The sequence below is a fragment of the Plectropomus leopardus genome, chromosome 4 (genome assembly GCF_026936395.1).
Source record: "Plectropomus leopardus strain MGB_pleo_1.0 chromosome 4, ASM2693639v1, whole genome shotgun sequence".
Classification (NCBI taxonomy): Eukaryota; Metazoa; Chordata; class Actinopteri; order Perciformes; family Serranidae; genus Plectropomus; species Plectropomus leopardus.
In genome coordinates this window covers 2,913,740-2,928,680 of record NC_142179.1, presented here as the reverse complement: position 1 = coordinate 2,928,680, position 14,941 = coordinate 2,913,740, and the positions used below count along the sequence as shown (strand labels likewise).

Below are 14,941 nucleotides of genomic sequence, written 5' to 3'. Positions count from 1 at the left end.
ACAAACTACATTTAGTGCATGTATTTGCTAATCTGTAGAGAAAAGCAGTTTTAAAGTAATTCTACCCTACTGGTTTTTTTTTTTGTAATAATCTATCCTCTCTGAATTCAGACAATAATTCTGCAGGTCCATGAAAACAGTGCAGACGGACCTCATCATGAATTATTTTTATCCTTGAGCAGCTGTTTGTGTCACGGTTTGGATGATTGATCAATAGATCTGGTCAGAGCTGATCAGATCGATGACAAAGAGACATCTTTCAGATATATGTCCTGTCAATAACATAAGAGGAGAAGCAGAGTGCAGAGTGAGTGAAAGCAAACTTTTAGACCCAGCACAATGAAAGGTTAAGTTTCACTATAACTGCGCCTGGCGTTCTGCTGCCCCGTCTGTGAAAACAGCACGCTCAGCACTTCAAGAGTGTGATGCAACGAATGACCTCGTGATAAATATATTTTTATAGCACCGGGAAAATCTATTCATGGTGGCAACTGTTTTAATTGCTGTGGCCTGAATAAATATTGGAAACCCTGGTGTCACAGTGGCTACTTCTATTATTTCATACAATTTTTGGTTTTATTTGGCAAACAGATAAAACAAAATGATGGAAAACAAGTTTTACAGAGCAGCTGCAGTTACTGTATTTAGTACTTTTACTTGCCACATAATTTGTCATTCAAGAAAAACCAGTTGCGTGTGAACGGGGTCATCTAAAATCCATTAACCGTGTACAATAGTTCAGCCAACAAAAGGGGAAAATGAAAGAAACTGGGACACGGTCACTGCCTGAATCCCCACCAGACTCCACTGAAAGATAAGAGGTTTATTCTCCTGATGAAACTCTGCATGTTGGTGATTGATAATGGATGACAAAGCCAGTTGAGCTGCCAGCATGTATTACTAATACCTGTCACAACGACTCCGTCACCAATTCACAGACGGGAGTGCACATCGCCACGGGGTAAATCAGGGTTTGGTTTTTATGTTTGTGCCAATGAGAGAAACTTAAAAAACAGAACAAACTGTTGGCAAGACAAATAATCAAAAAGTACAAATAACTTGAGGGCTCGTAAAGAAAACAAACTTCTGTCTGTCCTTCACTTTGAATTTATATAAACCTCTTGATGCTGTAACCAAGCCCGGAAGATTTGGACCACATCTGAAGTTACAGCTAAGAAAAATTAATTATCTAATGGCAGGAAATCGAATCAGTTGTTCTTTGGCCCGCGGCGGATCTGTCAACTTAATTTCATAGAAAAACAATCTGTTCATGCTCATGTAAAGTTTTAGCTGGAAGAGGCACAAACGCACAAAAAAGGCAAAAATGGACCCTCTGTGTTGGTTTGTTGGTAGGAATTTGGAAAGAGAAATTATTGAGAACCTTTTTTTAGATCAGCACATGTGCAGTGAAAGTACTTTCAGTCTAATAATAAAAAGAAATCTGTGTTTAGTGTTCAAAGAGGAGAAGAAAAAGAGAAAGCTTGTTATTTGCAGCTTGTTTCATCACATTTTTAGGCATGCCTGTGAGGTGGATGTTAGTCGAGACTGAAATATCTAAACTATTTGAAGGCCAAGTTATGAATCCACGGTTTCCTACACCTTCATTTATTAGTGGCCCGCCTTGATCAAAACATCTGCCACCACGTATTTTTGGAGCTGGATCTTTCATTACGAGCGCTGTTTGAATATATATTTTTCAGTTATGCATTACACCACACTCTCGGAGTGCAGAGTGTACTCTGGGCACAGATGGAGCAGTAGTTAAACTTCGTTAATTGTGCTACAAGTGAGTACAGTAGTACTCAACTCATGACCTCGATAGGGTGCTGGGTGCACTGAAACCCTTAAAATCCTAAAAATGTCCTCAAATCCTGGATATGTCCTCAAATCTTTGACACATCCTAAAATCCTAGAAACAGCCGGAAATCTGTGAATTGTCCCAAAATCCTAGAAATGTACCAAAATCTCAAAAATGTCCTATTGTCCTAAAAATGTCCTGAAACATAGAAATGTCCAAAAATCCTACAGGTGTCCCTAAAATCCTAGAAATGTCACGAAAACCCTAGAAGTTTCCTAAAATCCAGAAAACGTCTTATTAACGTCATATCTTGGAAACATCTGACGTTTTCTGGATTTTAGGAAACTTCTAGGGTTTTCGTGACATTTCTAGGATTTTAGGGACACCTGTAGGATTTTTGGACATTTCTATGTGGAAATTTCCTAAAATCCTAAAAATGTCCTGATTTCTTAGAAATGTCCTCAAATCTTACAAACATCCTAAAATTGTAGAAATGTTCAAAAAAACGTCCAAAAACGTCCATCGATCTGATCAGCTCCGACCAGATCAACTCTCCACCTCGTGACTCGAAATTCAACAAACTGCTGCTGAGGAAAAAACTGAATTCTGTGAGTGCTGCGTTCACAGACCCCCCAAAAAATATGAATTTTGAGAGGGGACACAGAATGTTTACAAAAAGGGACACGTGATAAAACGGCAGTATCTTCTCTTTTTCCGAGTAAACGTTTTAATCAGTCAGTGTGAAAGAGGTTGATGAGATTGATCCATTTAACCGGCTCTGGTTAGACGGGAGTTTGTGTTTGTCGCTGCCTCAGTATTTCGAACACTGAGGAGTTGTTTGAACGTCGGTTACACCCCGCCTCTCCTGCTCTGCCTCTTGCCCCACATCAGATGACCTCACTGGCGTCAGCGGTCATTGTTAGCGAGAGGAAGTCACTGGCTTGTGCTCCGGGGTTGTAATGGACGCGTGCTATTGTTGGCTTTGTTTAGGTGTTGACTGTTTTTAGGGGGCAGGTTTTCACTTTCCACTGGGAGTTTCCCCGCTGATCTACATTTAGAGCTCGGCTCCGAGGGGCTTTCTGAGGGTCACGTGGGACCACTGCTATTGAGGCAGGTGTGTTTTCTGTTGATGAGAGGCGTAAATTTGGCAGACGCCTCCGAACGCGCTTCCAGAGCGATGTTTGGCCTTGAGGGGATTTTGGCCCTGAGTGAGAGCGGGTGTTTGTTTAAGTCTGTTTCTGTGCCAGGTGGCTGTTTAGAAAGACTCGGCACCATCAGATATAAAGATGGGAGGTTTGTTATGCAGGATAAACATTTTTTTATTTCCAGATGATTGTGTTTCTGAGATGATGAGCAGGTCAGCCAAAAGTTGAGCCTGTTATTAAGACGGAGGGTGAGGCTGGGAGGTGTGTGTCACTCCATTAACCCTTTGAAGCTGAGAAATTGGCTGGATTTATTTTTAAAAATGTAGGGAGAAGGCAAACTTAGTAAAAAAGTAAAAACAAACCTGAAGTATGTTAAAAAATAAGGTATAAAATATGTCTAAAGATATGAAAAATATTTATTGTTTTATATATTTTTATTTAAAAAAATCAACATAATTAAAAAAAAAAAGAAGATTTTTTTGTGTGGTCATTTTCCCCTTTTTTGGCTAATTTTCTAATAACCTTCCACCCTTTTTAAAACACATTTTTAGGTAATTTTCTTGTCAACTTTTACTAAATTTCTTGCAATTTGTTGGACTTTTGTCAAAGTAAAATTAAGTCATATTATTATACAAAAAATGCCATAAAAGTGTGCTTTTTGCAGTTTTGGATGGTCGACATGTACGTGTGGTAAAGGAGAAAATATCACGTTAGATGTTTGGTCCTAATATATTTGAATATATATCTAATATAAAGAAAACAGTCATTCATTCATCCGTTTGTGGCACACGTGACTTGATTTTCCCTTTTCGTCTTTGTGTAATCGTATTTCCTTTTCTCCGCCGCTCTCTCGTCGCTCTTTGCTGACGCTTTTATTGTGCTCACATTCCTGCGGCCCACATGTGCGTTCACGGTCATTCACGGTCAGGATGGCGTAGGTGAGCGTAGATCTGATAAGTGTCGGAGCGAGCGCGGGGGAGGCCCGCTCTGGATGCCAAACATTTCTGTGTTTTTCTTCCATTTTCTGATTTCACTCCAAAAATGAAGAGAAGCCAAGAATCACTGAACAGAAATATGAATTTAAGAGTTTGATTTAGTTCACGTGTTTATATTTCTGACGTTTATCAGATGCTGCAGAGGCTTCAGGATTCATGGCGGCACATCAGGGAGACCAGGGGCCAATCACAGCAGCTCAATACATGTCTCTAAGATTTTAGGATGTTTCTTGTGTTTTAGGACATTTTTAGCATTTTAAGAGGTTTTTAGGATTTTAGTACACTTATAGGATTTGAGAATGTTTCTAGGATTTCTAAGATTTTAGGACTTTCTCCGATATTTCTATGATTTTAGGAAAATTTTCAGGTCATTTCTAGGTGTTTAGAATGTTTCTCGTATTTTAGAAAATATTTCTTGGACTATTTTAGGACTTTCAGACATTTTTAGGACATTTCTAGGATTTTAAGACATTTCTTGTATTTTAGGATATTTCAAGGATTTTAGGACGTTTGTCATATTTCAGGATATTTTTAGGATTTTAGGATGTTTTTAGGATTCAGGACGTTTCGCGTACTTTAGGCCATTTCTCAGGTTTTAGGACATTTCAAGGATATTAGGACGATTCTGGGATTTTAGGACATTTGTCAGATTTTAGGACATTTCTAGGTATTTAGTAAGTTTCTAGGATCTAAGAACATTTCTAGGATTTGAGAAATTTTTTTTAGATTTTAGGACATTTCTAGGTATTTAGCACGTTTCTCGTATTTTAGAAAATATTTCTTGTATTTTAGGACTATTTTAGGACTTTCAGACATTTTTAGGACATTTCTAGGATTTTAAGACATTTCTTGGCTTTTAGGATATTTCATATTAGGATGTTTGTCAGATTTTTGGATATTTTAGGACATTTTTAGGATTTTAGGACATTACTAGGATATTTCTCAGATTTTAAGATATTTCAAGGATATTAGGACGATTCTGGGATTTCAGGATGTTTGTCAGATTTTAGGATATTTTGAGGACGTTTGTCAGAAGACATTTCTAGGCATTTAGTACGTTTCTAGGATTTAAGAACATTTCTAGGATTTTTGGACATTTAAAGGGCATTTCTAGCATTTTAAAAGACTTCTTGGATTTTAGGATATTTGAAGGATCTTGGGACGTTTCTAAGATTTTAAGAAGTTTTTAGGATTTTTGTATGTTTCTAGGATTGTAGGACATTGGGAGCTTATCTAGAATCTCTCTGGGGGTATGGGGATCCTCCACCGTCACTGTTTTTAATGAAAAAGCTCTATTTTGATGCTGTTTTCTGCACTCTGGCACCTTATGGATACTAAAAGCACAAAAAAATCCCACTGTGAATCATTTTGTTTTATTGTGAATTAGAAAGTGGTTCGTGGAGTCACCGGGAACCCCGTCGGTTGAGTATCACTGTGGACATTTGAGTGCAATCATGCAAGTTTATTTTTTTAAATTCAAACATCATTAACATTGTCACTCATAGATTAGAAAGCGACTCTTCTGCAGTCAAACAAAAGACTGTGAGTGTTGATCTTAGCAGCGTTTGCATTTGTTTCAGTGCCGGCTGCATGAAACTAAATGCTCTATATGTTTAGACGACAATCGCAGCAGTAAATCACGTAGCTGTCTGTTTAATCATCCCTGATGTTAAAACCGCCGCTCATCTGATACATCTGCATAAACAAACATTCATATGTTTACTGTCAAAACTCTGTGACGAGAGTTTACACGTGAAAGCGGATTCAGTGATTTCCAGTGAAGCAGCATCGCCCTGCGAGCAATTAACAGCATTTAGCTGCATTCATTTTCATTTTTTTATGTCTTTTAAGTCATTTTATGCCAAAATATCCTATTTGTCGAAGGAGAGGCGCTGACAAAGCTGCCTATGTTTAGAAGCCACTTCCTGTGTGTTTGTAACCAGGATGGTGCCGATGTGGTCGACTAAGAGTTGAGTCAGACTGAAGGAACGTGAGATGAACTTTAATACGAGAAAAGAGGTTTCAGAGGGAATTCCCACTAATCTACACCGTTTCTTAGCCACTTTGTTTGACGGTACATTTAGTAGCAGTGGGATTCAGTGATTGCAAACCTAAGTGACTTAAAAAAACAAAGTTATTTAACCCTTTGAAAGCTGGGTTGACATCAGTTTCTTGTGTTGCGTTCGGACGCCTCTCACAAGCATTTAAACCTTTGAAACAAGAGCAAACTGGTTTGATTTCCTTTGAAAATGCAACAAGTAACTTGAAAAAGAGAAATTAGGAAACGCTGACACAGCAGACAGCTACCATTTCTGCTTTGCTTTGTTTGTCAAAGCACTTTGTAAACTGTCTCTGAAAGTGCTGCATAAATAAAATTATTATCAATATTCAGAAAAAGAAAATTTGCAAAGAAAAGACACGCAAAGAGGAAAAAAATATTACACTAAAAAGACTTTTTAATTTTAATTATGAATTTAAAGTTGATTACGTTCACATTTCAGTACTTTTTCGAGTCATTTCCTTGTTTTATTGACTTTTACACATTTTTTTTCTTTTTTGGTGCCAATTTCCAGGTAATTTCTTGGTTTCATTTCTTTTGAAAACATGGCTAAAAAAAGGAGAAAAAAAAGATAGACAGTGAGGAAAACATAATAGAAAATAATTATTAGAATACATTTACATTTTAGGACTTTTACTTCAAGCCATTTGCTTTTTTTCTTTTTTTTAAACCTTTTTTCTATGATTTTTGTGCTTATTTTTAGGTGATTTTCTTGTAACTTTTGACAGATTCTTTACTAATTTAGTGTAATTCATTGTGAAGTTGCCATATTTCTGAAAGAGAAACTTTGGGTTTTTTTAAAACCCATTTTGTTCAGGTTTTAACAGGTTAAGCAAATTTCCTGGAGAAGTTTCATCTTATTCACATAAAAGATTTAATGCAAATTACTGAGATGATCCGGACAAACATTTCAAAAAGACTCGGTGAGAGACGAGTCCCTCATCAGCAGCTGTGTTAACTGCATCCCTCAGACTTCAGACCGACCTGCCGACGCTTCTGAAGCTGAAGCCCTTTTTTAACTGAAGTGGTCTCACACAGATGTGAGATTTTCTTCAGATTTCAGACAAACGTTTGGTCTTTATTCCACGTTTCTTCTTGTTTACACTTTATGACTTTAGATATTTTAAGCCTTCAAAAGCAGATAATCTCAGATTTTATTTGTCCTTTTCTTCCTTTTTCTCTAGGATTTCAGGAAATATCTCGGATTTACAGCATATCTCAGGTTTTAGCACATTTCTAGGATTTAAGGATGTTTTTAGCATTTTAGGACATTTCTTGGATTTATTGTGAATTAGAAAATGGTTTAGGGGGCCACGTAGCACCCTGTCCGGGCCAGATTTGGTCCGCCGGCTTTAAGTTGAGTATCACTGCAGAGGGCCTTTGAGTGCAATCATGCAACGCATGAATTATGAAGCGACTCCTCTGCAGTCAAACTAAAGGCTGTGACTGTAGGCTGTGATGTTGTAACTTTTTACAGATTCCTCGCTAATTTTGGGTGATTTCTTGTGAAGCTGCTTGTCGCCTTCCTCCCGTGTTTCTGGCAGAGACCAAACCATTTTGCCGGAGTTTCAACACATTAAGCAAATTTCCCAGAAAGGTTTAATCTTCTTCACTGAAGAGATTTCTTCTCCTGATTTCAGACAAACGTTTGGTCTTTCCTTCACGTTTCTGCTTGTTTCTGCTTCATGACTTCAGATATTTTAAGCCTTCAAAAGCAGAAAATGTCGGCTGTATTTGTTCTGATCTTCCTGTGCAGGTGTGACACTGAACCTTCTGTTTGAAGTATCGATCGCTCTGTGTTTTGTCCGAGTTGTGAGGAGAGTTTGGTTTTCATGGCAACAGGGATGAATAGGAGCATTATGGTGGGAATCGACTCGGCGTACGCAGCGAGGCGCTGCTGCCCTTGAGCGCAGCGTTTCTCAGGGTTTGAGGTGATAGCGGCGCGGTCTCTGTGGGTCGGAGCTGATAAGCACCTCTCCCGCTGTCCGGGCCCTCAGCTGCAGCTGTGGCCCCGTCATTATTCTCTGCAGGATTTACAGCAGACCAGGTCTTACTCCTCCCTGTGCACATTTATCTGTCACACACACCCTCCCTCTGAAACACAGGGTCTCTGCAGGGTTACTGAGGTTCAGGCTCTGTGTGTGTGTGTGTGTGTGTGTGTGTGTGTGTGTGTGTGTGTGTGTGTGTGTGTGTGTGTGTGTGTGTAAACTCGAGTCTTTGTTGTTCTTATCAGAGTGGAAAAGTTTGCTTTTGCTTTTCAGTTTTTGCTGAAACAGAATCACATGACTCACCAGTGTCTCTTCGAGTGGACAGACGTTTGATATCCCAGTTGGAGCCTTTTTTTCTCTTCTTTCTTGTGCACATTTTTTATTTAATTTCACCGTTATTTAACCAGACTGGAGACGGTCAGCAGTGACAACACAAAGCTGCAGACAGAGACACAAAAAGAGACAAAACATAGTTCACAAGCTCTAAAATTAGCATCAAAAGAGAAACATTTATGAGCCAAAAGTGAACTTTATGGGAGTCAGTTGTACAACCAGGCAGCTAAAAACATTGATGTGCTATACAATCTGCTTTTATTTTATATTTAACATATTTTTATTGAACATCAACAATATAGAATATGCATTAACAAGAGAAAAGGCAGATGTGTGTATATATATATATATATATATATATATATATATACATATATATATATATACATACTTTTATTTTCATATTGACTTTTGCAATTTTTACAATGCATCCTACTGGAAAAGTGTTTTTTCTTCATAAATTGATGCAGTTTGTAAACATATTCTGCGATCTATAATGTTGTATATTTTTTTGTTCTTAGTTTGACCGTTAAAGGGTTAACCGTGTCCAAAACAGTAAAAACTCAAACACAAGAACGGTAGCAGTGCTGGGAGATCCTGTATCACTTTTTCCAAATTCACAGCCATCCTCACTTTGAGCTTGTCTCCATGGCAACACAGACACAACACAGGGACTTGGCGCTGACTGAGATGTTACCGAATACATCTCCGACGAAAAAAAAAGAAAAAGAAAAGTAGGCAGTGGAGCCCGCAGGGAGTCACACTGAGCCTTGGAAACGCACTCTGATGACTCATGCTCCCAGGATGCACTACAAGGGGCCGTGACAGATGACTGTGGCTCGCCAGATTACACGCCGGTCCTCCGCTGAGGCCTCGGCTCTAATGATTCACTTCACAGCCGCTCTGCTGTTGAACAGCCGCAGCGCTCACACTGTCGAGATTTGTCCTCCAGCAGTGAGACAAACGGCTGATCGCTGAACGTGATAAACGTCTCACAGATGAGTTATTTACCGCTTGTAAGTTGTGCTGCTGAGATGCTTGAAAGGATTTTGTAATGTTTGAAACTCGAGCGCTTTGCTTTTGATTTCTTTCAAACACATGGCCTCAAGGCGATTAGCAACTTAAGAGGACAGGACCTAGAAATGAGCAAGAAATTGTTAAAAAATGAAATAAAACCACGACACTTACCAGAAAATTAGCAAAAAAACAAACAAAAAATGGGAAATAAAAAAGGAAATTACCTGGAAAAAAATACTTATATATTAACTCTGTAAAATAATTTTACAAATATCATTATAATGATTAGAAGTGTAGTTCTCTAGAATTTTTTTCTTGCTTTTTAATAATCATTTTGTAAAACTACAAATTTTTACAATTGACGGGACATTTCTTGCAAAGTTGTTGATTGCCTTTATTACTAAGATTTTTTAAAAATCAAGAATATTTTATTAAATTTAAACACACTGAAATTATACAGAGCATGGACAAGACAAAACACAGCACTGGTGTTTTGTCTTGTCCTAATGTTTTTGAACAAAATGAAGTTTGCTGGGAGTTTAAAAGTTTAAATACCGGTGAAAAGCAAACGAATGCAGCAGAAAAAGTGATTCTGATCCAGGTTTCAAAGGGTTAAGTGACAGCAGGCGTCTTTAGTCCTTTTAGACCTTTAGCAGCTCTCTGTGTAGAAATAGAAGAAATACTTTCTTGTAGGATTTTTTTGTGTTGCTTAAATGTGGAATAATATAACTCACTTTAATTACGACATTCGAACATAAACTCAATACTTGAATAAAAAAAAGAATCCGTCTAAAATATGGTTACAAATAACCTTGAAAAGGTCTTTAAAAGTATTTAATCTAATGTGTAATAGCTGTAGACACCCTGTTAAATTATAAGGTCACTTTGGAGTTTTTGCTTTAAAAAATGAAAATTAATCAGTTGTCAGAGTAGTTTATTTATTTTCTACTAATAAGCTGTTTCATTAATCAGCTAATTGCTGCAGCTCCACTTCAGAGCTTTGTCCAAACAATCTGGTTCCTTAATCCGTCAGAAGTCACTCGGCTTATTTTGCTTCAAAGTGCAGTTTGGTTTTGTAACCTGTTGATTAGTTTCTGTTGTGTAACGTCCAGCAGAGTTAATGCACGTTACGTGACAGCTGTGATGACCGAATCACCTGTGTGTCACGGTTTGTTGCATTGTTGTTTTCATGTTCGGGAGCAAACAACAACAAAATGCAGCGATGGTGACAAGCAAACAGCCGACAGAGCTCTCATTCATGCAACAAGCGGCTTGTGTTAATTCCCTGTTTGGGTATATTCAGGCTGCAGCTTGTATTGTAGTGCCAGTTATCCAGTAAGCTCTGTTTAGTAACAAGCTATTGTTTGTTTGTGCACGGCCGCGCACATGATTCACAGAGTGTGAGTCAGAGAGGGAGACCAAAAAGGAGAGCGCCGGGTCACACAGATGGTCATAATTAAAGGGTTTCGTCCCAAAATGAGATGTCGGGCATTTCTAAGTCGACGTGCCGCATGGTAACGGTGCCCTCTTTTCTCCTTCTTTACCTCCCTCTAATCTACTCAGAGCATCAGCTGGAATATCTTGAAAAATCCACCGTGACTCGTGGCTCAAAATTTAGGGACGAAACTCAAAGAGAAGCCATTAACCGAGGAGTAAAACGTCTTATTTCCTCTGTCTCGCAGAGCTCGACGCAGGAGATCGGCGAGGAGGCCGAGGAGGACGCCATCTTCACCATCACGCTGAGGAAGGTGCAGCTCCACCAGTCGGCCAGTAAGGGGCAGCGATGGCTGGGCGTGGAGACGGACTCGGCCCTGAGCCTCTACGAGACCTGCAAGGTGCGCACCATCAAGGCCGGCACGCTGGAGCGGCTGGTGGAGTACATGGTGTCGGCGTTCAGGGGCAAAGACTCCACCTACGTCACCATCTTCCTCTGCACGTACCGCTCCTTCACCACCACCAAGCAGGTGCTGGATCTCCTGCTCAACAGGTAACGTGACGGCACACCTGCAGCTCTCAGTCTGAGGGATAAATGTTAGGGGTCACGAAATGATTTTTTACAAAAAGGACTCAATAATATGTATCTGTTAATGCAAAATTAAGTTTTTGTTCAAACTTTTCTCAGAATTTACCTCCTCAGCCCTCTGAGGATCTTTCAGTAGAAACAATCTTGGAAAGAAAAAGTACTCGCAGTTCATGTTCATACTAACGCTGGGTTCAAGCTGGACGCAAAAGCGCCTTGATATGTCAACTGTCGCATTTCTCCGTGACTGTCAGCAAGCGATTCTGCTCCTCTGCGGTTTTCTAATCACGCAGAGAGCTCTGTCTCTGTTTGCTTGTGTGTCTCTGTTTGCTTGTGTGTCTCTGTTTGCTTGTGTGTGTGTCCATTCGTCTCTCTCTCGCTCTCTGTTTAGACACAACAGACAAACATATAATAACAATAACAATAATTGATATAGCTCCTTTCAAAACAGCGTTCTATAACAGTAGCAGCCAAACGATAATGCCGAACAACGGCCAAACAAGGATTAAGGAAGAATTACACAAAAGATTAGAGGCAAAAACATTGTATTGTATCATTATAGTGTATCATCATGTCGTATCGTATCGTATCGTATCGTATCGTATCGTATCGTATCGTATCGTGGTAACTTATCATATTGTAGGAACTGTTATTTATTATTCCACAATTGTCTATGTTCTGTTTTTTGGTTAAATGCTTAACATTAGACGTATGTTAGTGCAACTGTGTGTGTATTCTCTCTATCCCAGCTGGTATTGGAAAAGTAAGATCTTCCATTTTCTGAAAATTCAGCAGCACGAGAAACAAGCTGAATAAACAGATCGAGAACTAAAATATCGCAATACACTTTTTCAGAGAAACCTAAATGGTTACTGATGGACGATGTCATCTGTAATTAAAATGGTTCACTCGTTCTTCTCTTTTTCTAATAATTTCATTGCTTTTCAAGCCAGACTTTATGCAGTTCTCTACAAAACCACAATTTAAAGCCTTCTGATACAGATTTAAAAATGTATTCATAAATGTGAGAAGGTAAATATTGCAAATATTTTATTTTATTTCATTCCAAATGCTCTGATTTTTTAAATTTAGTGAAAACATTAATGTTTGTACACCAGCGATTTTATTTTATTTTATTTTATTTTATTTTATTTTATTTTATTTTATTTTATTTTATTCACTGCATTTTTTGGCTGATAAATCTGTTACAGAAGGCTTAAGTTTAAAAAAATATGTTAAAATATAAACGTGTGCTACAAGTAACGCTATTTCTTAAAAGATGAATGAAAGCAGAAAATCAAAAAAGATTAAAATATTCAGATTTTAAGGTTGGTGTGTTTTTATGATTGAGAGTCCTCTTTATTTCAAGTTCGATGCATGCTGTGTTAAAATTCAATCATAATGCATATATAAAAGATTTCCTCTGTAGCTGTACTTGTTGCTTTTATAATATCGCTGCTGAACCACACTGATCTCGTGTTTCTGTTTTAGGTATGCAAAGCTCCAAAACGTCCCTGCAGCCGCAGCGCACCGAGTCTCCCAGGACGACAGCACAGAGCTGAGAAAGTGAGTCTGCTGCGACCTTCAGCGCCGAGCTGCCAACATTAATCACCGAGAACACTCTCAGCGGCGAGCCTCGTCCCGCTCCTCCCCGACTTAAAGGGATATCTGCAGAATTTAAAGCTCCGGCAGATTATTTTTCACCGCGAGACTCCTGTCAGACTGCAGCTGCAGGAGTTCATGAACTATTAAAAAGATCATAAATCAAACAAAAAGCACTTAAGCGTTTGCTGCCCTCTCTGGCTGCAGTTTCACCAGAACACACTGTTAGCGTTATTAGCATTGCTAGATAAAAAACACACAGAACATACAGAAGTTCAACAAGCGCTTTTGTGTTGTTTTAGCGGCACGAGTGTATCTCTGTGAAATCAATAGTAGCTGTTGACTTATTAAAATTATTGGCAAACATCCTTAAAATGACACCACTGCTGGTTTAAAGACATTTTGCATTTTCAGATAATTTATAAAGATATCTTTATGAGACAAAAAACGTGCACCGAGCTCTATCTTTATGCTGAAGTAGGATTATATTTTACAAAGTGGTGGAAGAAGTACTCAGATTTTTTAATCAACTATGAGTAGCAATACTACAGTGTAGAAATACTCTCCTACAGGTAAAAACTTTAGTAAAAGTACAACAGTATTAGCATTAAAAAGAAAAAGTGCTCAGTCTGCAGAATGGCACATTTCACTACTATACACATTTATATAATTGGATTATAATTATTGATGTGTTAATGTGTTCATCACTTTAATGTTGCAGTTGGTAAATTTGAAGCTTATTTTATTATCTCACAAACTGCTGGGTAGTTTAATCTATAATAATATATTGTAATTTTTCACTTTATTTATATTTTATATTGATAATTTGAACCTGTTAAGTAAAAAAAGGGTCCAAATAAAATAAGAATATTTTCCCCTTGAGTTATAGTGGAGTGGAAGTATTAAATGGCATAAAATGGAAATACTCTTTATTAAACATCATGGCACATGGAAAGAGAAAACAACGTCGGTTAACAATAAGAATCACAGTTTAAAATGAATAATAATAATAAGGAGAAGAATCTAACATGATTCATTAAAATACTTTTTAAAAAGTAGGGAAAAAAACGACCTGAAATTAGCAAAGAAAGTGAAAAATAACAGAACAAACAACAGAACAACAAAATTGAAAATGACCTGAAAAAAATAAGAATGAAAAATATAATAATAATAATGATGATGATGATAATAGTTGTAGTAAATAATAGTGATCAAAATAACTCATTAAAGAAATTTGTTAAAAGTTGAAAGAAAATTACCCAAAATTAGCAAAAAAAATAAAAATGGAAGACAAATAAAAAAACAAAAGAAAGAAAACGTGCAAAAAACATCAGATTTCTTTTCTTTTTTCATATATTTGAATAATAAACTGAGCTTTCCTCACTCAAAATAATTTATTGCAGTGACCTCAAAGCTAAAATCTTAAAATTGTGCCTCAGATCTTTAATTTACATCCTGACGTCTTTTATTTCCTTTCTCATATTCATGACGTTCTTGTTTCCGTGTTGCAGCACTGTCTCGTCCATCCTGGGCGCGTGGCTGGACCAGTACTCCGAGGACTTCTGGAGCCCCCCGAACTACGACTGTCTGCACCAGCTCATGTCCTACCTTCACCTCCACTTCCCCGGCTCGGACCTGGAGCGCCGCGCCCGCAACCTGCTGGCCCACTTCCACCGCCGACAGCAGTGTGAGCCTGATCCTGATGGTATGAAGGCAGGACAGGAGAGGGACGGCAACAGGGCAGGGAGGCCAGAACAGAGACTAGAGTCCAGGTCCATGAAGAGGTGTAGCTCAGAGAGGAGGGCTAGATTTGTTTTTGATACAGGTGGAAGAAAATACACGAAAAGCATAAAAACCCTCATTTACTCCTTAATATCTTTATGGGCAGTTTAATTTACAGCGATGCTTCATATTCTGTGAGATCATCATAAGTTTATAGCGTGGCTGAACCATGGATCTCTAAAACTTCACAAATTATCATAAT

The 14,941-nt window shown here is 38.1% G+C and overlaps 1 protein-coding gene across 6 annotated transcripts in view; it reads left to right on the top strand.

Moving 5' to 3' along the window:
• Positions 1–14,941, top strand: part of LOC121967016 (ral guanine nucleotide dissociation stimulator) — a 77,408-nt gene that overhangs the window by 42,214 nt on the left and 20,253 nt on the right. For 4 of the 6 annotated variants that reach the window (XM_088076315.1, XM_088076312.1, XM_088076311.1 and 1 more), the window contains exons 2-4: positions 11,018–11,322; positions 12,847–12,921; positions 14,469–14,662. In XM_088076315.1, coding sequence (XP_087932441.1) covers positions 11,018–11,322; positions 12,847–12,921; positions 14,469–14,662 — 574 coding nt within the window. Of the gene's footprint in view, positions 1–10,304; positions 10,850–11,017; positions 11,323–12,846; positions 12,922–14,468; positions 14,663–14,941 lie in introns of those variants that run through there. The other 2 variants (XM_088076314.1, XM_088076310.1) reach the window with 2 other exon arrangements.